The following is a 25,357-nucleotide window of genomic DNA, read 5'->3' on the forward strand; positions in this document are numbered from 1 at the left end:
TTTATTAGAACCTTTGTATTTACCATCACACAAAGCTAGTAGAGTACATTTTCTCCTAAAAGTTTTATCTCTAGCAGCCCTTCCTCCCCTCCGCCCCCCCCCCCCCCCCAGCCCCAGCTAATTTCTTCTTCGCCTTTGTGCTAAGGACAATTGTGGCTTGTTTAGTTTGAGTTTCCATTGTTGTTGTTTTTAAAACTGATATGTTTAATGTTTTTTGTTATGGATGATTTTTTTCTGCTTCTAGTTTTTACATTGTTGCTCTTTTGTGAATCCTGCTATCTGAAAGCTTCCTGTGTTATTTCTCTCCTGCACTCTGCTCAGAATTTGACAAATAGGTTGTTGTACATATAATATAAAAATATGATGAGCTAATCTCACTGAAATCATTTATATGTAGATCTGTGTATTTTCAGCTCAGTTAATTTCAACACTTGTGTGCAGAGAATAATTATAGATTCATTCTAAAAGAAGCTATCTTTATATTTTATGTCAAAGACCTTTGATCCTGGTACCCTGGTTACTGAATTTCTATTGCAGTTCAAATAAAGTAATAAATATTACACCTATCTCCTCATATACACTTTTGTGTTGGTAATAAAAGTTCAATGACATGAGATCCAATATCTCAAGCACTATAAACAAAAGTTGACAATAGATCAAATAATAGAAAATATAGGAGTAGATAGACTATATATATGTATATATATACATATATATATACATATATATATATATATGTATATATATATATATATAGGTTGATTTCAAAATATGGCCTGCTGCTTGGTTTGGTAGGGCTTGAAGACTAAAGATAATTTTTATATTTTAAATGGTTAAAATAAAATGTCAAGAAGAATTTTTGTGTGTAATGAACTTGTAAAGGATTCCAGGTCCAATGTACAAAAATAAATTGTATTGAAATACAGCTATACCTCTTCCTTTCATTATGATCTCTTGGTGACTTGACTTCAAACTATGATCCTTAGTTCTCAGTAGTTAGGATGACAGGTGTCAGCCACTGGTACCCAGCTACACATTTCTTGAGAGTAATGAAAGTATATCAATCTGGAAAAGCAAATCATGACACAAGTTGATTTCCCTTTTACAAAATACTTGGTGGTGGTGGAGGAAGGTTTTTGTTGCTCCTGATTTTACTACCAGATTTTCCTTCTCACTTCCTCCACTCCCCTTTGGCCATCTGTCCCAGTGACCTTTCTTTCTACTTGAACCCTGCATTTTACTTGTCTCTGCATTCTATTTGTTCCTCTATGACTGTTTCCCACTGGCTGGGGTTCCTGGTCAGGATCAAGCAGGTTGTGGGAATGTGGCAAGCATTAGCCTCAGTGATACATGGAAGCAGTCTCTTTCTGGTCCTATCTTTCTTCTCCCAACTTAGTTTCCCCTCCTCAACTCGAAGGAATAAAAAAAGTCCTTTCCATACAATGAGAGGAGCAACAGCCCATGTGACAGACATCAGTGAAAGTCTTGGGTCCCTAAGGCTCAGTTGGTGAGAAGGCAAGAAGAGAAAGTGAGGGTCTCTTAAATAAAGGCCTTACTCATTTTCTGCTTTGTCTCAATGGATCCTTTTCATTCTATGTATTTCTTTCTTTTCCCCATGGGGCTTGAACTCTGGGCTTGGGCTCTGCCCCTGGGCTCTTCTGCTCAAGACAAGTGCTCTACCACAGAGCCACTTCTGGTTTTCCGGTGGTTAATTGGTTTTCTGACTTTTCTACCTGGGCTGGCTTTGAACTGTGATCCTCAGATCTCAGTCTCCTGAGTAGCTAGGATTACAGGCATGAGCCACCGGCTTCCCGCTTCATTCTGAGTATTTACTTCAAAGATTTTTACATGTGTTTGTATGTTTGTGTATGGGGACTGGACACAAACCTTAGCTTTTGTGCACAAGGGTGGCCCTACCATTTGAGCCACACCTTTAGTAGAGCAAAGAGTCTCCTGAACTTTCCTGCTCAAGCTGGCTTTGCACAATGATCCTCCTTAGATCTCAGCCTCCTGTATAACTAGGATTACTAGCTATAAGCCACCATCACCTGGCACATTCAAGGATTTTTATCTTCTTTTTCCTATGAAGTGGGGAAGGTATCTGAAGTTTGAGGACATTGGTGATGTTTTTCAGCCATTCTGGCAAGCATTGTGAAGTAAATGACCTTCTTATCATTATAGCTCTACTTGGACAAGCACCTGTCTCTACTTCAGATGACTAAGTGGGGCTTAGTAATGCTAAAACCTCACAGATTCGGCAGAGAGAGCAGCAGAGTTGGGTGGCAAGCTTAAGCTCTAGTCAGATGGCAGCCTTGGAAGAACCATGGCAGGAAACCTTCATGCTGGGGCCCCGATTCAGAGGGAGGTGATTGTTCTTGAATCCTGGGAGAACGGGAGGCTGCTGTTGGCAAGTTCTTATCATACAGGAAATGTTAGCTGTAAAAGGAGGCAGCATGTGGGCAGATTACAAAGATTTGACTTTCAGAGAACTTTTTATTTCTGTATTGGACAGTGAGGCTCGCTAGGGGTCATGGGTAAAGAACAGCTGGACCATTGGATACATTAATCCCCCACCAATTTCTGCAGCCTGCTGTAGTATGAATAATAGAATAATAAAAGCAATGGAGGGGTTGTTTAAATACTTTACATACAGATGTTTACTGTTTAGAAATTAGTTTTCTAAATCTCTTCAAATTATGATGATCAGATTGCCTCTACTCATAAAATACTTCATGCTGTGGCTTTAGTTCTGTTTGCAATTAGGGTGTGCTTACTAAAACTTCTGCAATTTTAAGTTTCTAAGGACCTATTTTACCATTTTGATATGACCATCCTATAGTTCAGAGACACTTCTGCCTAAGGGCTTTGTGCTGCTGTAACAGTGTCTTCCAGATGGTGTAATTTATAAAGAAAAGGTATTTGTTTTCTCAGTTCTGGAAGCTACAAGTCCAATTTGAAGGTACATGGCTTTTTTCTGTGTCCTCACATAGCAGAAGGCAGAAGGGCAAACAAGGGCAAGCAGACACTCAGGAAGCTTCATTTAAAGTGGTTTAAGGCCTCTCATGAGGAAGGAACCACCTCTGAAATCCCCATCTCTTCCTACTAGCACACTGGGATTCTGGTTGGACTCATTCCAAACATACCAGCATCCTCACATTCTGTCTTAATTCTAAAATGTACTAAATGTCTCATGATGACTTGTTGATTTGCAAATATGAATTCTCGTCAAGCCTTGTCAAGTTACCTCTGTGGGTTACATCACTTTCCATGCACTGGCCCAGCCTACATGTCGCTCCTCTTTTCCAGCTGTAGGCTGCCTCTTCTGTGTTCTCTTATGTATTCAAAGGCCATATTGGCCTCCACTATGAATTGGAAGAGATACTTCCTTCCCTTTCATACATTATGAGAAGAGTCATTCTTCTCTACAAATGTAATGCCTCTTCCACTAAGTCTCTGCATTCTCATAGCTCTTATTTGGGGCTTGATCCCACTTTGCTTTGTATTGGAATAAATGGCAAATGCATCCATTCTTCTACTCAACTGGGAACTTTGAGATTGGAGGTCGTGCATTTTTATAACCTAATGAAGCAGTTACTTAGTTCATTTTGATGAATTTATTTATTTGTCTCTGAAGGTATACACATCTCAAAACGTGAACATATTCAGTATTCCATCTGAAGGAATTCGAAGTGAAAAATAAGCGACTGGTTTTTATTGACATAAGAACTAACAGTGGTAATCCCAAAGTTGATTTGGACCTTGAAGACCTTGGTAGGACTGTAGAGATTTGGGTGCCACTGAAATTTTAGGTTGTGAAAATAACTGCTGTGCTTACTTGTTAGAGCCTTTCTGAGGAGGAAATTCTGATTTAAAGTTTAAATTGTGTCTAAGTACATATGTGTTATGTACACCTAAATAAACGTGAATGGTTTGTGCGTATTTATTTATGTTTTACTTTGGAATGCCAGTCTATAGCCAGTCTGTAGCCAATTATACTGACCTGGGAGATGTAAAATTAGACACATTGATTCCATGTTCTCCAGGACTCTCCCATAACCCGTATTTTTATGTCTTTAATTTTTCACAGGCTTTCATCTCTACCACAAGTTGCCCACAATCGTGCCTGAGAGCTGCCTTCTTATAATGGTTGGACTCCTACTGGGTGGGATTATTTTTGGTGTTGATGAAAAATCTCCCCCGGCAATGAAGACTGATGTGTTTTTCTTATATCTTCTGCCACCCATCGTGCTTGATGCTGGCTATTTCATGCCCACTCGCCCCTTCTTTGAGAACATTGGCACTATTTTCTGGTATGCGGTGGTAGGGACCCTTTGGAATTCCATTGGCATTGGGGTGTCTTTGTTTGGCATCTGCCAGATTGAAGCGTTTGGCCTCAGTGACATCACTCTGCTCCAGAACCTACTTTTTGGCAGCTTGATCTCAGCTGTGGATCCCGTGGCTGTCCTCGCTGTCTTTGAGAACATCCATGTCAACGAACAGCTCTATATCCTGGTCTTTGGCGAGTCTCTGCTGAATGATGCAGTCACCGTGGTGAGTGATATGTTCAGGGTACATCATTGCAGTGTGTTGGGGCCTGCATAATCCTGCATTTTAGAAGACTCCCCTCAAGGATGTAGAGCAAATAGCCATCCAAACTCATTTGGTTTGATATTGCATTCACACTAGGCTTCTCATGCCAGGGGTACTTTTCTCAGACAGCAAGCAAGGAAAAGGTTCGGTAGTGGACACCAGCTGGGTTTTCTTTAATTCAAACCAGCTCTGCTGTTTATCTACTTGAAGATCACCTGAGATCCCATAGGTTGAAGGCTAGTATTCACCCACCCCACTTCTGATGCCAGACATAAGATGATGCAGGTTGGTTTACCTGTGTTTCTGACCCACAGACTATACATTGGGGTTCCCATTGTCTCCTGTTTGCTGGACAGCTCTTAAGAACTCAGAGGTCCATGTATTTTGATTGGCTGGCTTAATAAGAGGGATATTGCAAAGGATCAGATGCATAGGTGAACCAGAAAAGGTATGTGGGATGAGGCATGGTACTTTTCTGCGTTTCCAGTAACATTATCCTCAAGTACTCCACATGTTTGGCTATCCAGATGCTCTATGAGCCCTGTTCTTTGTTGTGTGTGGTTCTTATGGAGGCTTCATTACATAGGCATGATTCACTATCTTATTGACCATGGTCAATCAATTTAACCTGCAACCTGTCTCCCTCTCTGGAGGTGAAGGGTGAAGCAGAAAGTTCCAACCCTTGGATACTGCCATGTCCTGTCCTGAAACCACACCAGAGTTGCCAGCCACCAGCCAATTGCAATCACGTAGATAGGTACTCATTACTTTAGAGAGTCCAGAGATTTTTAAGGTATTTTTAGGAGAGAGAGATCAAATATATATTTCACAATATCACAGGCCTTCACTTGGATTAGTGATTTGTTTTCATATTTGATTTTCTTGATACATAGTTGATTCCTTACTTTATTCCTTTATTATACACCATATGCCTCATTTTCTTTTTTAAAAAAGTTTTAATTTTATTGTCAAGGTAATGTACATCGGGGTTACAGTTACATAGGTAAGGTAGTGAGTACATTTTTTGTTGAACTTGTTACCCCCTCCCTTATTTTTCTCCCACTTTCCCTCCCCCCAACCCCCTCCCAACTTGTACAGATTATTTCCAATGTATTGTCTTCTGAGTACCACTGCCCGAGACCCCACCAAAAGTGTTGGTAATTCTTTCATACAAACCCTGGTTGTGCCAGAGAATCATAAACATGATTTTTGACTTTGGATGTCTCTGATGATTTAACATTTTGATATTTCAAAAGTGATGATCTTTGATCATAACTAAAAAACCTTCAGATCCCAAAAGTTTTTGTGGGAAATACTATGCCATCAATATACGATACGTATAATGTATGTACAAAATGATAGTATCTGCTAACTGCTTTCTGTTTGGTGATGACTTGCTTATTATGATAATGATTTTAGAAAAATATTTCATTACATGTTCACTTCCTGTTCTTTCTCAACCAGCATGCTTTTTGAGCCTCATCATTTTCCCATGAGTAGATATTTATTCAGAAAACACAAATTGTGTTTAATTCTCTTTTAATTGCCACATCATTAGACTCAGAGGCATTATGATCATGATGTTTGAAGAATTTACCTCCATCTTACTTTCCAAACTCAGGCAAGCGGGTTGAGGAAGGGCAAGGAAGCCCAGGATTATCTCCTCTCCTCAGACCTGCAGAGAGCTCTCTCTCTCTCTCTCTGCTAGGAGAGACACTGAAGTGATCCTGGATTGATTAACCAGTTAGTTAGTACTGGTGATGGTGCAGGAAAGGAGACAGAAAATATAACCATGAACTTCTTGTGAGTATTTAATTATGCTGAGCTCTGTATAAAGTATGTAGAAAGTATTCTTTCTCATTTGCTAATAAAATGAGTCAGGGAAACCAGTTAAGTATTCTGAAATCTCTTAGCTACAGTCTATTAAAAAGCAGATCTCTGAACTAAATAATAGGATATTATTTATTTATTAACAATAAATAGAATGTCATCTCTATGGATGTCTATTAACCCCATGTGGACGTTACATAGAAAATAATTCATTGCTAGTTTATTGACCACAATTTTTAAATGGCTACTGAGACAGGTGCTTAAGGAAAGCAGACTTAACTCACTCAAAGTAACCAAATCCACTTCACATATTTGATTATTAACGGTGATTAGTCATTAACTTTCAACATTAAAATTTAACTGGAAATACACAATAGTAAAGACCTTGTAAAAGTTATTCTCTTTTCCCCAGGCATCAAGTTTTCCATTGTGACTTAGATTTGATATGCACATTTTCCCCTTGTTGAAGGAGATTGTGGCCACTTGAATATTCAGTTCTTGGAATGAGTCTATTTAGTGTAAAGAGGACTTTACAGGAAAATAATTCCTTGTTGCTTTCCTTGTAAGGGCAGCTCAGCAAAGTCAGGTTAGTTTCAGAATAACAGACTGTTTATACTCCCTTCTTGTCTCTTAGGAGCTTTCTCATTCAGACACCCCAATAGCCCATTCTTTGAATGTGTATAGAATCAGATGTTAAGAAAGGATCCAACTACATCACTGTTTGGAGTGTATCAAAGCAGTAGGGCTTCCAGAGGCATGTCTTTCTTGTACTTCCTCTCAATAGACACAAAGCCATATACTATGCACAAAGAGGGAGTACCCTGGGCTAGACTATGAGCTTGACATTGCAAGGACAGAGAGAGCACATGGATGGTGTTCCAGGCAGAGGGTTTTTTCCCCCCATGGGCAGAGCCTATAAGTCAAAACAACTCTCATGGTATCATAGGAGAGGCATATCTTGGTTTTAAAGTTCCCTCAAAGGCCAGACTTGCAGAATATCAGGATGTTTAGAGCTTTGCCTATCTAATGCCAAAGAATATACTGTCACCAAAGTGGCTGAATTGCATGCATGTTAGGAATAATTAGAACTATGGTATATATAGTGCTTACTTTGCTTTCTAGTCAGATAAGCTCAAAGAATAAAGGTGGAGATGTTGGATAAGAGATTCTTTGATTTGTTCATCGTCTTTTCCCTAGAGAGATTTTCAAGCACTTCATAGCCATAGGAAAAGGAATTAACATACGTATGTATTCAACCACAATGATGTCATACTACAAGTTGTGGGTAGAAAGATATAGGTAAACCAGAGCAAATTAATGCTAGAAATGTACTCTTAGAGCAATTAACTTCTTCCAGATGATGCTCAACCCAGTTTTGGTGTAGAAAACTTAATGACTCTAAGCAAGAGAAACTTTTAACCTATGAATTGTAGCTCTAATTCTTCATGCCCCTGTCCAATCTATAGTAGATTAGAATTAAGCTACCACTCAATTGTTGACAAACAGTTGGAAACAATAAATCTCTGGGTTTTTGTTGTTATTGTTTTTTGTATGTTTGGGTGCCAGCCCTGGGGATTGAACTCAGGGCCTGGTCCCTGTCACTGAGATTTTTTTGCCGAAGGCTACCACTTTTACTGTACCATCTGAACCATGGCTCCAATTCTGGCTTTTGGGGGTTAATTAGAGATATGCATCTCATGGATTGTCCTATGTGGGTTGGCTTTGAACTGCAATCCTCAGATATATCTCCTGAGTAGCTAGGATTACAGGTATGAGGCACTGACATCTAAGAAAGCTATAATTTTTTAAAATAAAATTGTTGTATTGTTCCTTAGAAATAAATATTTTATAAAAGCTTTTCAACCTCCAAAGATTGTTCAGATTCTTTGTTATCTGAGAAGTCTTGTTGTTTCCACAGTAGCACATTACCAAATACAATGTTCACAGGGTAATTTCCAGTTTCATTCTTAGAATCTATTAATGCAGCCATTCTAATAAAGCTTCCAAGAAGACTTAAGGAGCTTCCTCCACTGTTTCCTAGTCATCTCTCTGTTACTAGGCTTGGTTAAAGAGGGCCAGCTCTGCAGTCAGAAGCTAGTGATGTATCCCACCCACAAGACAGACACTGTAGATTATGGATGGAGTGGAATTTCACTATAGGAAGGTGGAGGGCAAGCAGTGAATCCTTCAGAGAGAGCTAAGTCAGACTTTGCAACTTGCAGAAGACACTTAAAATTACTTACTGAAAAATGTTTGTCCTTTATGTTTCACATGAAAAGATGACCTAGAGATTTTCCTTACTTGGAATAGAGCTGTTTTCATTAACAACTGCATTTCACAGTTTATGTGTATGATTCACATTATTTCAATGAATTATAGATTTTAAATCAAAATATAAAATATGAAATTCCTAGTTTATGTTACATATAAAAGAAATATATGATGCATAATATGTGCTACCTATTATACTTATACATATATTAGAAATAATCATAGTGAATAAGCCTCTGAGCCTGTGACAGGTTTAGGAGCACTCAGTTTTCAAATTAGCCTATTATATAAGTTAGCAAATAGGCACCACTGAAATTTTAATCTCCTAAAAATGCAAATGTCAAATTGAGGCTCCTTTTTATTTTTTTTATTGTAAAGATGATATACAGAGGGGTTTCAGTTACATAATTAAGGTAATGAGTACATTTCTTTTTGAGCAGTGCTACCCCTCCCTCATTTTCTCCCAGTTCCCCACTTTCCCCCGACACCTCTCCCCACCAAGTAAAGTTTATTTCCAATATGGTGTCTAGTGACTATCACTGTTGCACTGGTTCACCATTTGTTCCAGCTTTTTCTTTGATTCTTCCTCCCTTTCCCAAATAAGATAAACTTATATACCAGAAAAAGGTGCAGAGATCAAAACAGTGACAGCAGGGAATAAACTAAAGGGGTGGGGGAGAAAGAAAGAAAGAAAAAAGAAATAACTGCAAATAGTACACTAAAAAAGCTTCTGTGGGCTGGGAAGGTGGCTCAGTGGTAGAGTGTTTGCTTCCCATGCATAAGGCTCTGGGTTTGATTCCTCAGCACCACATAAACAGAAAAAGCTGGAAGTGGCGCTGTGGCTCAGGTGGTAGAGCACTGGCCTTGAGCTCAAGAGCTGAGGGACAACGCCCAGGCCCAGAGTTCAAGCCCCATGAGTGACAAAAAAAAAAAAAAGCCTCTTGTTTCCATTTCTTGAAGTTCATTTCAACTAGCATCAATAAGACAATTAGATGGTCTTATGCACATAGTTATTGAGCTATTGTGATCCTCTGCTAAGAATATCCTAGACATATTCCAGTTATTATAAGTGAGGGAAACCATGTGGCCTATATTTCTTTGGGTCTGGCTTACTTCACTTAATATAAAATTTTCCAAGTCTTCCCATTTCCTTATGAATGGGGCAATGCCATTTTCTGATGGAAGCATAGAATTCCATTGTGTATATACACCACATTTTCTTGACCCATTCATCTACTGAGGGCATCTGGATTGGTTCCATACCATAGCTATGGTAAATAATGTTGCAATGAACATGGTTGTACTTTACTGTGGCCTTGTTTGTGATCATTTGGGTAAATGCCCAGGAATGAGATTGGTAGGTCATAGGGGAGCTCTATGTTTAGTCTTTTGAGGAATCTCCATAGTTCTTTCAGAGTGCATGAACAACTTTACATTCTCACCAACAATGCAGTAGTGTTCCCTTTTGGTCACTTCTGTTATTGTTAGTTTTCTTGATAATGGCCATACTAACTGGGAGAAGGTGGAATCTCAATGTCATTTTGTTTTGCATTTCTTTTATGGCCAGAGAGCGTTTCTACATATGTCTATGGGCCATTCTTATTACTTCTTATGAGAACTCTCTCTTTAAGTCTTTAGCCCACTTATTCATGGAGTTGTTGTTTCTTTGGAAATTTGTTTTGGGGGTTTAATCTTTTGAGCTCTAACTGTATTTTAGATATGAGGATGTTGTCTAATGTATAGCTAGTAAAGATCTTCCCTCAATCTGTGGGCTTTCTATTTATCATACTAGCTGCGTCCTTTGCCTTGCAGAAACTCTGCAATTTAATGCAATCTCATTTATCCAGACCGTCTTTGATTTGCTGTGTTTCTAGATCTTCATTTATGAAGTTTCAACCTAGGCCGAGTGCCGATGGCCCACGCCTACAATCCTAGCTACTCTGGAGGCTGAGATCTGAGCATCACAGTTCAAAGCCAGCCCAGGCAGGAAAGTCCATGAGACTCTTTATCTACAATAAACCACTAGAAAACCAGAAGTGGTGCTGTGGCTCAAGCGGTAGAGTGCTCACCTTGAGCTGAGGAGTGCAAGGACAGTGCCCAAGCCCAGAGTTCAAGCCCCAAGACCGGAAAAAAAGGAAGTTTCAACCTGTGCCAAGGTGCCCTAGTGTTTCCTCTATCCCTTCCTGTAATATTTTTAGGGTACTTGATCATTCATTGAGGCCTTTGATCCATTTGGAATTGATTCTGGTTCAGGTTTGTATAGAAGGATCGAACTTCAGTTTTTTACATAGCCCAGTCTGCCAGAGAGGCTGCCTTTCTTTCATTTTGTGTTTTCGGCTTCCTTATCAGATTAGGTGGCTATCAGTCTGTGGGTTCATTTCTGGGTCTCCAATTCTATTCCATTGGTCCTCAGGCTTATTCTTGTGCCAGTTCCAAGCTGGTTTTTTGATAAGAGTTTGAAATTTGATATGGATATTCCTCCAGCACTGTTCTTCCAACTAAAGATTATTTTTGCTATTTAAGGTCTTCTATTAATCCATATGAATTTTTGGATTGCTTCTTCTATTTCATTGAATAATATTGTTGGGATTTTGATGGTTCTTGCATTGAATTTGTAGATACCTTTAGGCAGTTGCTATTTTCATGATGTTAATCCTCCCAATCCAGGAACATGGGAGGTTTTTCTACTTCCTTTCTGCTTTAATTTCCTTTTTCAGGTTTTTAAAGTTTTCTTCATAGAGGTCCTTCACATATTTAGTTAATTCCTAGATGTTTTTATGAGGCTGTTACAAAAGGAGTTACTTTCCTGATTTCACCCTACTCTCTTTATAGTTATGTAGAAAAGCTACTGATTTTTGTGGGTTAACTTTGTACACATTGAAGCCATTTTTCACAGACTCATAGGAGATAGATTTTTAGCCTATGTACATCATACTTATGGATACATACTAAATATACATATATAAATGAAAATTTCAGACCATTTTTCTGCAAAAATTCACTTGGGTGAAATTCAAGGATCTAGTATGAATGAACTATGTATGGGTTTGTGGATAATTGTAGTTAAAGGATTTTTATCTCATTCATTCTGACTCGTTGGTGTCAAGTTTGGCATAAAACACTATGGTCATTATGGAAGGCTTTCTGGTTGTCAAGATAATGTGTCTATGTAAGATTTGCCTCCAACATGGTGTGGGCATTTGGGGGCAGTAGCTTGATCCAATTGAAACTTTCTTCAGTAAGCTGAAAGCAAAGTATCTGGCACTCAGCTTCACTCTCTACAATATCTAAAGAGATATTTGGGAATAGAGTAGATGATGAGTGCCAGGAAAATAGTTTTGTAAGGCTTATGAATGTATGGTCATTTGTAGATTCTCCCTTTTCTGTGAGCCTAATCACCGAGTTTCATCAGGAGGCCTTATCAGTGTCCTCCATGGGGTGAAGATGAGGATTGGGAGATGAGAGAGAGGAGGAGGAGAATCACTAAGTGAGTGCAGGACCTTCCAATTTCATTGAGAAAATATGGCACTCAACTGAGAGGCAGAACCACCAACCAAAGATGGCATATCAGAATGTGATGAATGATTTGGCAGCTCGTTTGCATGTTGTAGGAAGCCAGAGGAAAGGGTGAATCACAAGGGCTATAGAAGTCCAAAAGTGCATTTGGTAGGAATAGCAGCTTCAGCTGCTCTACTTTGAAGACAGATAGAGTTACTCTAGGTTTAAGGACTGGTTTCTACTAAGGAAAATGGCAGAAAATAAAACAAGGGCAAAGCTGTATAAAGATGTGTTCTGTGGAACAGTGGTAAAATCCTGTTCCAGTCTTTCCAAAGTGTTGGACAGCAGTTAAAAAAAAATGAAAATGGCTGGGCACCAGTGGCTCAGGCTTGTAATCCTAGCTACACAAGAGGCTGAGATCTGAGGATAGCAGTTCAAAGCCAGCCTCTGCAGGAAAGTCCATGAGACTCTTATCTCCAATAAATGATTCAGAAAAGGCTGGAAATGGCACTGTGGCTCAAGTGTTAGAGCACTAGCTTTGAGCAAAAGAAGCTCAGGTATAACATCTCGGCCCTGAGTTCAAGCCTCAGGACCATTCCCTCCCCTGCAAAATTAGAAATGAATGAATGAAGGAAGGAAGAAAGAAATGGGAGAGGGAAAGATGAGCAGGGAGAAGAAAAGAAGGAAGAAAAAGGGTGAGAGGAAAGGCTGGAGGGAAGGAGGGAGAAAAGGAAAAGTAGAAGATGCACTAGGTATTATAGGGTATTAATAGTAAATAATTATAAATGATAATTATAAATAAATAAAAAGCCTTTCTAAAGTAAGGTCACCAGCAGTTTCAAACAAATTCTTTCCGGCAGGCTGGAGGCAGTGAGGAGTGGTAGAGGCTGGGGACAGAAATTCAGTGTCCAAATAAACCTAGAAGAGAGGCTTTCAATGAAAAATTAGAACTGCTCTATGAGAAAACAAACTGGAAATCTTATCTCTATGTTCTCTTTCTTTTGGAGTATTGGTGACTGTCACCTTTGCCTTCAGCTATCTTGAAGCACAGAGGTAGCACATCTCTGATCTCTAGGAAGTGGTTGTGTCATGTTGTTGCCATGGTAACCTAGTGGCTGGGGCAAGCCTCTGGCTGACAGCAGGAAGCTACAGCAAAGTCTACTTGAAGTCAGTTTCTTCTTGGTCTAGTAAATGATAATATTTTCAATGTTTCATTCCTCAAGTTATGGGTCTTGTTCATTTTTAAGTTATTTCTTGAAGGTCGGAAGCCCAGTTTTCTTGAGAGTTACACCAAGAATTAAGAGAAAAGAAAAACAGCTCTCTGGATCATCACTAATTTTTGAAAACCAAGATATATATGTATACATACTATATATCTACATACATATTTATCTTCCTGCCTATATAGTTATTTATTTATCTATCTATCTATCTATGGCATCTACTAGACAATGTGGAAATCATAGTAAGATGTTTATAATCAGGAAGAATAAAAATATATATCAGAGTTATAAAGTGGTAGATGGCCATTCATGGCCATAACTAAGCTGTAAATAGTGAGGTGGCAGGCAAGTGAGCAGCAGGGAGAGTGACTCACTAACCAGGGTCATGCCTTGAACACATTAACCAGGTCAGCAGACTTGTAGTCTAATATTGCCTCTGACATTTTGTGTTGTTTGACCTTGGTCAAACTGGATCAATTTTTACTTTTTCAAAACCCAAATGAAAATGTCATCGAGCCCTGATCTCAAATATCCTTCTCAAATGGCTCTCTTGAAGATGCCATATACCCACCCCCAACCCAAGTTGTAAATATCATCAAGAATAGATGCAGGAAACTTGCTTGACTTGAACTGGTCTTGCGAGTTTTGTGGAAAAAAAAACAAAAGGGAAGTCTTAAGCCAGTTCTTCCCCATCTAGCTGGCTCAGTGCCCCCTCCAATGGTTGAAAGCATATTGCTCAGCAGACTTGAAGTGCCTAGCATTCTTGAATTAAACCAAGTCTGTAAAAGAAACTAGACAACCGAGGCATAAACTATGTGTGAAATCACAGCGCACACACACACACACACACACACACACACACTACAACACACATTCTTCCCTACCCCACATATCACACCACACCACATGCTTGCTGCCTTTAAAAAAATTCCTTTGGGCTGGGGATCAATGGTTCACACCTGTAATCTGAGCTACTCAAGAGGCTGAGATCTGAGGTCTTGGGCCAAAGCCATACCTGGCAGCAAAATCTGTGAATCCCTTATGTCTAATTAACCACTAGAAAAGCCAGAAGTGACGAGGTGGCTCAGGTGAGAGTCTCAAGTAAAAAAGCCAAGTGAGATCTTGAGGCTCTAAGTTCAAGCCCCAGGAGGGATATAAACATTCTTTTGAATCTCATATTACACCAAGCATATACATAGGTGGAATGAAGAGGTGGGATCTGTAGTGAAGACTTGGGAGGAGGACTTTCCTTGTGTGACTCCATGGTGGGTCTTTGTGAGGTAAACAATTTCATGCCAGTACTGATAAGTTTTACTCTGACACATAGCTTCACAAACAATGGTGCTAAAAAAACAGAACTGGGTATACTGGGTGGTAAACAAATATTTTTAAAGAATTTTGGTGATGATCTGACAATACAGTGTTTTACAGTAATCTAGGAAACAACCTTGAAATCCCCTTCCCTTTAACTTTTAGAAATAATTTCTCTGACAGCACACTTTTCATCAAAAACAATGTTTTTGTTTTTAAAAAATCCACAAAATTAAAATGTACTACAAATGACTATATATAGCCATTACCCCTTTTCATCCACTTAGGTTCACAGAGGAAAGGTCACTCATTGACGGGTTTCTGTGGGGCCAGGAGGAGAGACAAGAGACTAGATGGGATCTTACAACGTGTTTTCTCTCTCCCACAGGTCCTGTACAACCTTTTCAAGTCATTTTGCCAGATGAAAACCATTGAGACCATTGACGTGTTTGCAGGAATTGCTAACTTCTTTGTGGTAGGAATTGGTGGAGTGCTCATCGGCATCTTCCTGGGATTTATAGCAGCATTTACCACTCGATTCACTCATAATATCAGAGTTATCGAACCACTCTTTGTCTTCCTGTACAGCTACTTATCCTACATAACAGCTGAGATGTTTCATCTGTCAGGCATCATGGCGTAAGTATATCCCCTTAAAAGCCCTGGAAGAAATTTTATTAAATTCATGCACTCTTAAGTCAAGTTTTCAAAACTGACTATGTCATAGGACTTCATTTTTTGCCAGGCCCTATCGGCTCATGCTTGAAATCGTAGCTACTTAGAAGGCTAAGATCTGGGGACTGAGGTTCAAAGCCACTACATTTTCTTATCCTAAGAAAAATTAAAAATATGTTTTCTTACCTTTGGTTAAAATGAATTAAAAATAGATAAGCAGTCAAAGTTATGCTGGTATTGTCTGGGACTAAGTTGGAAAACTACCTAAAAGTTTCAAATGTGATAAACATGAAATAAATGAAATGTGATAAACAACCTGATGGAGTTGAGCTCAGTCAGATACCAGCATTATAAAATGCTAGAATCTGATTCCTATTCTGTGTGGTCCACATGGGAGGCTATAGAATATTTCCACAGGCTTGAGGTTCCCAAAGAGCTCCACAATTGCTTTTGTCCATCCATACAGACTACCTTAATGGTAGAAATTTTTATGACATGAGTGATTGGAGATAATAGCTTACAGCTATTCAAAGCAGAATTTGGTGAATGGAGGGCTGGGGGAAGTGATCATGTGATTTCCATTAGTTTGATAAGATACTGAGCTCTGACTATAATGGATCAAACTATTAAACAACTGCTAAGGTATCTAGAGCAGTTCCACAGATGGGCTGCTGAGTGGTAATGTTTAGATGTCACCATTATGGCCTTTGGAATGTCATTTTGACATGCCAAATCATCATCATCATCATCATCATCATCATCATCATCATCCTGTCACACTATGGTCATCCTCTCTATAGGGTCAGTGGGAAGTACTTCACTAATGAATAATTACATGCCTTTACATTTTTTTCTTTAGGCATACATTTATTTGCAATCTGATATACACTAGACCATACGCCAGGACCTGTGGTAATATACATAGAGTTTTGCTCTTGTGGATATGATCCTCATTGTTCCTGAAATTTTCTCTCTTTACTAGATTTTTGGGGATCCTTTGATTAAAGACTATGTCATTTTCTGTCTTATATTCACACTTTTGTATCAAAAGCAGAGGAGGTATATGACAGAGGAGAGGAAAGGCCACTTTGAAAGGAGAGTGGTTTTCTGTTTCACTGGGAACCTAAATAAAGCAACATATTAATCCAGTTTGACCCAGTAATGAAATGTTCCATGTCTTCCTGGTTGCTATTCATATCATTTGTATGACTTCCAGTTTGCTCTCTGTTCTTTGACCAGTGTCAGTGAAAATGTATGATCAGTTAGTTACATGGTCTGCGAAGAGACTGTGGGATGGAATGTAGTGCCTAGCTTCATGAATGTTCTTCTAGGAACAATTTGTGATAGAATCTTGAATTACAGAGTCTCAGTGCATAACATCCTCTGGAACACGTACGCGTGCCGATGTTCTAGAACACTCAAAATGTAGCAAACTATATTAGCTTTCTGGTCTAATGTCCAAAGGCAGAAACCTGGGTCTCCGAAGAACCACAGGATCTGAAGAGTTGTATGGGATTGGATTTGGGTGCATCAGAAATCTCAGTGAGACATGGTGTGTGTGGAGATTGAAGGGTGGAGATTGAAGGGCTTGTTCCCCATCAAGTCATGGGCCTGTTGTGAAGATGGAGTTATCATTTACTTGCTCTGGGAAATCAGAAACCAGAAACAAACATGTCTTTGATAAGAAGCAAGGGTAATTTTCTGCTGTGGTTTATAGGTGGATGATAAGCATTGCCTTTATTTTCCAACTTGAAAGTGGAAATCAAAGTATTGTAGAAAAATTCCCTCGTTCCATTTAATCTGATATTGTTATTGTCTATACCAATAGTATGTCAGAATATAAGATCATTACATGAGACAGTTCAGGAGAGGCATATATTTTTGCATCTAGGATTACCATGCACATTCATTATCCTATGATGAACAGGAAATGAAGGGACAGATTCATGTCAGTGTGCTGTTTTCCTCTCAGAAGTGAGGCTCTGGTTTCTAATACAGAATTATCCATGTGTTCTTCACAGCATGTTTTCCATAATACTGCCATGTGGAGTCAATCACGGATGTTCGTGTCCCCCCTGCAAAGTGTGATGTGTGCACTTCCCCGCTATGAAATGTGATGTGTGATGTGTGCACCTATTTACCTGAGGATGTTGGTTCCAGGGATACAGTATAACAATACCACTTCTAGTGGCATTATTTATGCACAATGCTCATTGAGCTAGTAATTGTTTCTGTGTGTGAACTGCACAGAAATAAAACTTAGGATTTCTAATTTCTTACCATACTTCATACTAATTGCATTCTTTTTCTTGTCATTTGCAAACAAAATTTGAGATTAATGGGATTGCTCAGGACTTGCTCTTATTTGCTAAAGCGAGATGGGTAGGCTTCTAGAAAAGAAGGTAGACAGAGAGGGTGGGAAGGTGAGCTGAATATTTGTTGATTTTTTAAAATTAAACACATTAAGCATTTGTTAAGCAGAAAACATTATGGTCATGTTGAATTTATCCAGCTGAGGACATTTTTTTTGTGCTGTCAAATTTAGAAAAGTTTGGTGGAGTTGTACTTTCAAAGCAATCCTCCCTTCCTGGCATTCTTTCCTTCCTTCTTTTTTTTTTAAAAAGGATTTGTTTAATAGAACACTTGTTGCAATTTCCCTGCCACCTTCTCTTTTTCCCTCTCTACCTCCCTCTATCCTTTACTTCTTCGCCCTCTTCTTAATGCTTTTCAGACTGTGATTCTCTGTACATGAGCTTTGTTATAGATGAACACTTGGACAAGCTGTCCTAGAATGAGATTATATAATAAGCAGGTAGTTAATAAGGGAATGTGATGAAAAGAAGCTTCATTTTGTAAAACACAAGACTTGGCTTTGAGTTCAAAATCCAACCTGTTTCTTAGGTAGGAAAGCTGTCTGCAGGATATTTGTTTTGGTTTCTTTAGTGAGATGACAGAAGTAATCCACATTAACAAACCCTGTTGTTTCTTCTGTTTATTGTTAAACATAACAATGATTTTATATGGCTTTCATTGACAAGAACTAAATGATATAGTATGAGATGGAGTTATATCTCCCTTTTATTCCTCTGCTTTGTAACCTGTCTGGAGAAATGACTTGGGGATTCTGAACAGTGGTTTCAACTTTATGTCCTTTCTAATACTTTCTTCAAAACTTAATCAGAAGGTAAGAAATCATTTTTGTTCATGTTTTGCTATGTGTTCATGAATGACTTGGATTCAAACATAAGAGGAAATGTGAAATTCCTTGTTTTAAATGTTTTTATGCTTACTTCTTTACTGGAAGAAATTATTGCAGTAGGAAAAACTTATTCTCTCTGTCTCTGTCTCTCTGTCTCTGTCTGTCTCTCTGTCTCTGTCTCTCTGTCTCTGTCTCTCTTTCTCTCTCTGTCTCTCTGTCTCTCTCTCTCATGTTTGTGTTGTGTGTATACTGTAGGATTTCCTTTCACAGCCCTAGATCTAAAGTTAAGGGAAGTGTCTGCAGTTGCTGAAAGAAGAAAGTTTACACATTAGTGACCTTGGATACTCTTCCTTACTAAAGGACTATCTCATGGAATATAGACATGATTAATAGTTAGCTAGTTATCAATTTTAGAAATCCTTGTCTCCATTCATATATCAATGACTTTTCATTAAGAAATGCTCACAGCACATTGATCACCTATATCAATCTATATGGAGTCAAATCCAAATGAAATGAGCTTAAGGGAATTTTTTTCTCCTTTTGGATGCCAGGCACTTCTCTGGTCCTTACTTTTTGTCTCATAGTGTCCCCAGAGCTCTAGTTAATGACACATTGAAAACATCCTGTCCTGCAGAGTCAGGTTTGGCCTCCACTACAGCTTGCAACCCACTGGGAAATGTTTCTCTTTGATATTCCCCATGGATTTCAAAAATGGCTTAAGAGTCATTTCACAAAGGGCAGGAAAGTTAGTGCTTACCATGTCTTAGTTTCATTTAGATGGTTAATAATTCCTCAGACTTTCTTCCCTCCAGGGTATTTTCTAAGTGTTTTCTGTATATTGTCAATTATTCTGATGGTGTTATTGCATTGAAAGTAGGAAGTGGTGTTTCTTTTAGTCTCATTTTATGAATGTGCAGTGGAGGCCCAGATAGGCAAAATTGGCTGCAAAGTGACTCAGTAGGTAGTAAATTCCAGGACCCCGGGTCTCCAGTGACTAAGCCAGTAGGGCCACTGAAAATGAAAAATGTAACACAATTCTCTTTTGATGGTAGCTGGGGATTTTAACTCAGGACTGAGCACTTGTGCTGGTGTTCTACTCCTTGTACCATACTTCTACTCAAGTTTTTTGCTGGTTATTTTGGAGATGGTGTCTTACAGACTTTTCTGCCTGGGGTGGTTTTGAAACATGATCCTCTGAACTTCAGCCTTTTGAATAGGTAGGATTGCAGGCCCCAGCTACCAACACTTTTGGCCCACACAGCACATTTTTAAGAATATTTAAAAAGTAAGATTTTTTTTTTTTACTTTTTCTTACTTTGAAATAATTATACAAAGGAAGTGCCAGATAACAAAGCAGTTTATGAATGCAGTGCATCTTAATCAGTGTTCTTCCGTTCAACATTCTCACCCCCCCTTAACCAACCTCTTCTTTTCCCTTTCATAATTTTGTATGTCAAATGAAATATTGGCTACATTCTAGCCCTCTTCCCCACTTCATGCATCTACCTTCTTCCCCTTGGCCAACACTCTACCCTTGGATGTATCCATTTCCTGGTGTTGAATTTGAATTTGTGGGGCTTTAAGCTAGGAATTTGCATCTGCAAACAGGTCTAACTTTGGCCTGAGGTAGTCCTGGTTGAAGTTTGAGAATAGAATTCCTATTCTATATGCTTTTCTTTGTGGAATTATCATTTCCTTTAAACTTTGACAAAACTAGAGAGGCTTACCATTATTTGCCATATGGCAGCTTGGCATTGAACTCAAGTTGATATACTTACCATTCAAAGGGACCAGTGAATTGAGAACAAGTTGTTGGGGCTAGGAATATGACTTATTGGTAAGGCAGCAAGATGGAAAGAATGATGGCTTAGAGTCCTGAAATTCCATCTCCACACAGGGTTTACTCTTTAATCTTTAGGGCGAGAGGATTGATGAAACCTCATTATGTTGATGTGCGCCAGTTTGGGAGGTTGGAGAGAGATTAGGGAAGTTTCAGGTAGAGAGTTGGATGGGAAAAGTCAGAGGAGGAGACCAAGGCTAAAACCTAACTCTGCCTGTATGTCCCCCCAACTTTTCACTGGATCATCTATCTTGTGTTACTTTGGAAGATAAGAGTTTTATTTTTAACAATGGTGTAGACCTTCGTTGATAGATATGTGTGTGCAAGACTGAGCCTTGTAAAAGCTGGCCTGCCCACCTAAATACAGATGCCAAACAGAGGCTAGAGAAGTATTTTTTATGAAGCAGGAAATAAGACACACAAGAGGTAATAAAGCATTGCTCTTAGTCTTTTGATACTTTCAGGAAAAAGTAAAAACAAAACAAAAACCAACAAAAAGTTGTATGATCTTTGGTTTCATATTACTTAGTAGGGTCAGAGTAGAAAATGGGGAAATTTGAAAGGATAAACCGTAGCCCAGAGTCATCCATATAAGTCACAAAATTATTCACATTTGTTTTTATGGTTTGAATGGGTCAATTGGTGAGTCCTAGCATTCACTTGGTTCTTTGAGGGGAGAGGCAAAAACAGTGGGCTGTGACATTTTTTTTCCCAACACGGTGGCCACAGGTGAGTTTTGTGTACTTGGAATATGCCTCGCCCAAATTGAACTCTGTTCTAAATTAAAATATGCAGCAAAATTTTAAGAATTAGTAGGAAAAATATTGCAGAATATTTCATTTGTAATTTTAGCTGATTGGCTGTTAAGATGACTAGACACTAGATATCCTGAACTATGTATAATATGAAAAATAACATCACCACTCCGTTTTCATGCTTGTATCATGATGACTAGGAGTTTGGAAATCACACATACACACACATATACACACACACAGCTCTTGTTATGTTTCTTTGAGACACTGACATGTTTTAGTATTTACCACAAGGTCTGCAGAAAGGAAACCACGCAGAAAATAATTCATTGAGGGGAGAGCATATTGGCAGCCTGAATGAGATGGCAGGTGTGATTGGGGTTAATTAGGGAGAGGGCAGGAGGAGGAATGGCCACAGTGCTTGTGAACCTGACCTTCGGATCTGGGAACCTCCCATGGTGTGAAGGAAATGTGATGGGGTGGTCCAGGATGTGACTTCAGAGAAAAGAGAGGTAACTGCCCACAGGTGTGTCAGTCACCTGTGTAACACAGGTGCTGCACAGAGACTTCTGGGGGAGCACATGTGCAGTCTGCATGGAAAACAGGGGGAGAGGGAAGTCTACCTGCAGACTGGCATGGAAAAAACTGGCCCTTTTCCCAGGCAGAACTATCATTTACCATATGCTAGTTGGATATTGGAAGAGGAGCAATATGAGGGAATAGAACAGCTTTCAATTCTGTTTCAATTACCTTAAGTCTTATAACCACATAATTAGCAAATAGTTATTCTCTCTCTCTTTTATTCCTTAAGGCTTAAAAAATTAATATAACTTAGCAAAACAAATGGGAGTTGCTTTGAATACAACTGTGGGATATCAGATTCTTTGCGATCATTGCTGAAGGCACTTATTTATTGTCCTCTGAATTTCTACATACTTTTAGTAGTGTAGGGCAGGTTGTTTAAATCCAAGCGAGTAGAACCTCTTGTTGCAGAATGTATTTTAAATCAGCCTTACCTAGATTCTACTCGTGAGTATACTGACGACCATAGAAACTTCTGTCTACTAGTATAGGATGAGCCCATACAGGTTATTAGAGTTGTGTCCTAATTATCTATTTCCTAGTTTACAAATGACCTTAATGTTTTCCTTATCTTTGTTCTCTTCCAATCTCTTCATGATCAATTTGTAATTTTAATCTTTTAAAATTGATGCTGTTGTTGAGCTAGAATCACATACCTCAGAATATTTTTTAGTCTTTGTTGTTTCATGAAAGATTGACTTGCTATTTTTTAAAAAAAATTATTGTCCAGGTGAAGTACAGAGGGGTTACAATTACATAAGATAGTGAGTTCATTTTTTTGTCGAACATGTTACGCCCTCCCTCATTTTTCTCCCATTTTCCCTCACACCAAACCCTGCCCCCACCCCGAGTTGTACAGATAATTTCCAACATATTGTATTTGTCTCACCATTTTGTTGTTCTCTTTCTTGTCCCTAATTCAGATAAAGGTATATACAATACACATAGTTCCCATGGTTTCCCTCATTTGTAATAATTAAATATATGTCTAGGTTAAGCCTAGCATATGAGCAGAATAGCTCAATAGCTATGTACATATGACCATATAAGATGATGCTAAATGAAATGAACTCTAAGACTTGGACACAAGAGGATTTTCTTTGTTGTTGCTGTTTTTAATGTATTATGTATTATGATTTATTTTTTCTTTTGTGATTTATCCCCTGTTGTCACTGTATTTGATTTTAGTGACTTACTAGTCTTAGAGTTTACATTTAATACATAAAAGTTAGGTTTTATATTTGCCATGTTAGTGATTTACATGTTAGTGAAGAGAAAGCAGTGGGAAATAATGTTCTCTAGGATGCTAATGCCCTCCATGTCTTAAAAGATTCTCCGTGGAATACAGAGACAGACATATCTTTGTGCCCTGTGAGGAAGATGCTAACATAAAGTGACAAACATTCATGATACCTACATAGAGTCTTCTAACAGGTAATTGAGAGATTGCTACCATCCTTGAATATAGAAAGGAAGCCTATTGCGTAATCCAGCATAATTTTCTAATATATTTCCCTAAATCATGTCTCATGCTTGTACTATTTCACATATTCTCCCAAAAGTATAGAAAGAAAGCTTGAGATCACTTTCAATCTCACAAATAAATGAAAACAAGTGTCAGAAACATACAATCTCTGGACCTCACCTAATACTGTATGAGCAGCAGGGTTATAAATACGTTGTTGCATGGGAGAGAAGGATCCATTAGTTAGTAAGGAACAACTACAACTAGTTTTGATGACAACAGTACAAAAATTCATTAAAACTATGAATTCGATAGTTAACCAGGAAAATTCTTCACCAGGTGATGTGGACTTTAGAAGATAGAAGATTTTGGATGTGTTAGAAATGAGAGAAAATGTTGATGGAGGTAGGGATTTACACAGTCTTTGGGAAACTCAGGCTTGTCCTTTTCTAAGTGAGATCTTTGAGTCCAATATGGTATACTATGGCATACAGTATTTCCTAACTGGTATTGTAAGAGAAAAATACTATGTAGCTGAAAGCTTTTTAAGAAATATTTTGGAAAGTTGAATGATTCTTTTTCTTTTTTAATTAGGTATATTGTATTATCTTAAGTAGTTATACAAAGGATTTGCCATTCAACAAAGCAGTGTACGAATACAGTGCATCTTGATCAGTATATGAATACAGTGCATCCTGATCACTGTCACCACTTTCAACATTCTTACCCATACTTTCTAACCCAACCCTTCCCTTTCCTCAGTTTTCATAATTTTATAGTATATGTATTGAATTTATTTTTTTTCCATTAAGCAAAGCTGGCAAGGCCACCACTTCTTCCAATCACACATCCTTAGTAGTCTCACAATTTTGTGTGTTTCTAAAGAGCTATTTAAAGACAATCCTGACTTATGACTTAGTCTCAATTAGCACAGGATTCAAAAATAAAGTCTAAGTATCTGAACTTGTAAATCAACTATTAAATGTGAGAAGGATTAAATACATTATATTTGATATCCATATAAACTACATTAATATGCCTTTCAGTAAGTTAAAGGCAACATTTCAGACACAGGGATTTCTAATCAATAGTCAAGGAAAAAGTATTAAGTAGATACTTTATCTTTAACCATTGCCTTTCACATATTCATTTAAGTACAAGTTAATTTTACATAAATCAGGACTGTCTAGCAAAATATTGTCAGCCATTCGTGATCTGAATTCTGATGTTAGAGATTAATTAAATTAAATCTATGAGATATTTGTTTTGCAATAAATAAGGTGTGCCTATTATTTAGAAGTAGATTTTTCTCAAATAAACTAGCAAATCTTCCTCTTTTCTCTTCTATTTTTCCTCTGCCAACATCAAGAGGCTAGAACTCAAGGCCTCATGCTTTCACACAGCTTGCTTGTTCCTTTCTATTACTCTACCACTTGAGCCTCATCTCCAGTCCAGCTTTGTATTAGTTAAGTGGAAGAACAGTCCTGAAGACTTTTCTGCCCAGGATGGCTTTGAACTATGATCCTCCATATTTTAGCCTTCTTAGTTGCTAGGATTACAGGCATGATTCCCAAGTACCTGGCTCTTCCTTTTTTTTTTTTTTTTTGTCAGTCGTGTGTCTTGAACTGTGGGCTTGGGCGCTGTCCCTCAGCTCTTCAGCTCAAGGCTAGCGCTCTACCACTTGAGCCATAGCACCACTTCCAGTTTTCTGAGTGGTTTATTGGAGATAAGAGTCTCACGGTCTTTCCCGCTTGGGCTGGCTTTGAACCACGATCCTCAGATCTCAGCCTCCTGAGTAGCTAGGATTACAGGCATGAGCCATCTGCACCCGGCCCAATAAGGTACTTTTTGAAGTTCTCCAATGTGTCCACTGGTGTCTCCTTTCCACAGTTGAAGTTCTTGCTCTTGTTGGCATCTGTGTAAGGGATGCCTAGCATTGTCTTCTGAGAGAAGTGCAGAAGTCAACAGCCAGACTTGTCTTCTGCCCATACAGACTGCAGGAATGTCCTGCCTGTCTCCTTTTTCCATAGTATGGCAGTGGGGCACACTTCTGAATAAAAATGTTACCTTTCTCAACATCACTTATTTCATTAATTGTTCTTTATTTGCTCCTAC

The 25,357-nt window shown here is 38.6% G+C and overlaps 1 protein-coding gene across 2 annotated transcripts in view; it reads left to right on the forward strand.

Moving 5' to 3' along the window:
• Nucleotides 1–25,357, forward strand: part of Slc9a2 (solute carrier family 9 member A2) — a 116,162-nt gene that overhangs the window by 28,578 nt on the left and 62,227 nt on the right. For both annotated transcript variants that reach the window (XR_006149916.1, XM_042695396.1), the window contains exons 2-3: nucleotides 4,088–4,551; nucleotides 15,112–15,362. Coding sequence is in view for 1 of the 2 variants with exons in the window: in XM_042695396.1 (XP_042551330.1) it covers nucleotides 4,088–4,551; nucleotides 15,112–15,362 (715 nt within the window). In the remaining variant the exon portion in view is untranslated. The remainder of the gene's footprint in view (nucleotides 1–4,087; nucleotides 4,552–15,111; nucleotides 15,363–25,357) is intronic.

This window comes from Dipodomys spectabilis, unplaced genomic scaffold (genome assembly GCF_019054845.1).
Source record: "Dipodomys spectabilis isolate Male_0828 unplaced genomic scaffold, ASM1905484v1 ptg000187l, whole genome shotgun sequence".
Taxonomy (NCBI): Eukaryota; Metazoa; Chordata; class Mammalia; order Rodentia; family Heteromyidae; genus Dipodomys; species Dipodomys spectabilis.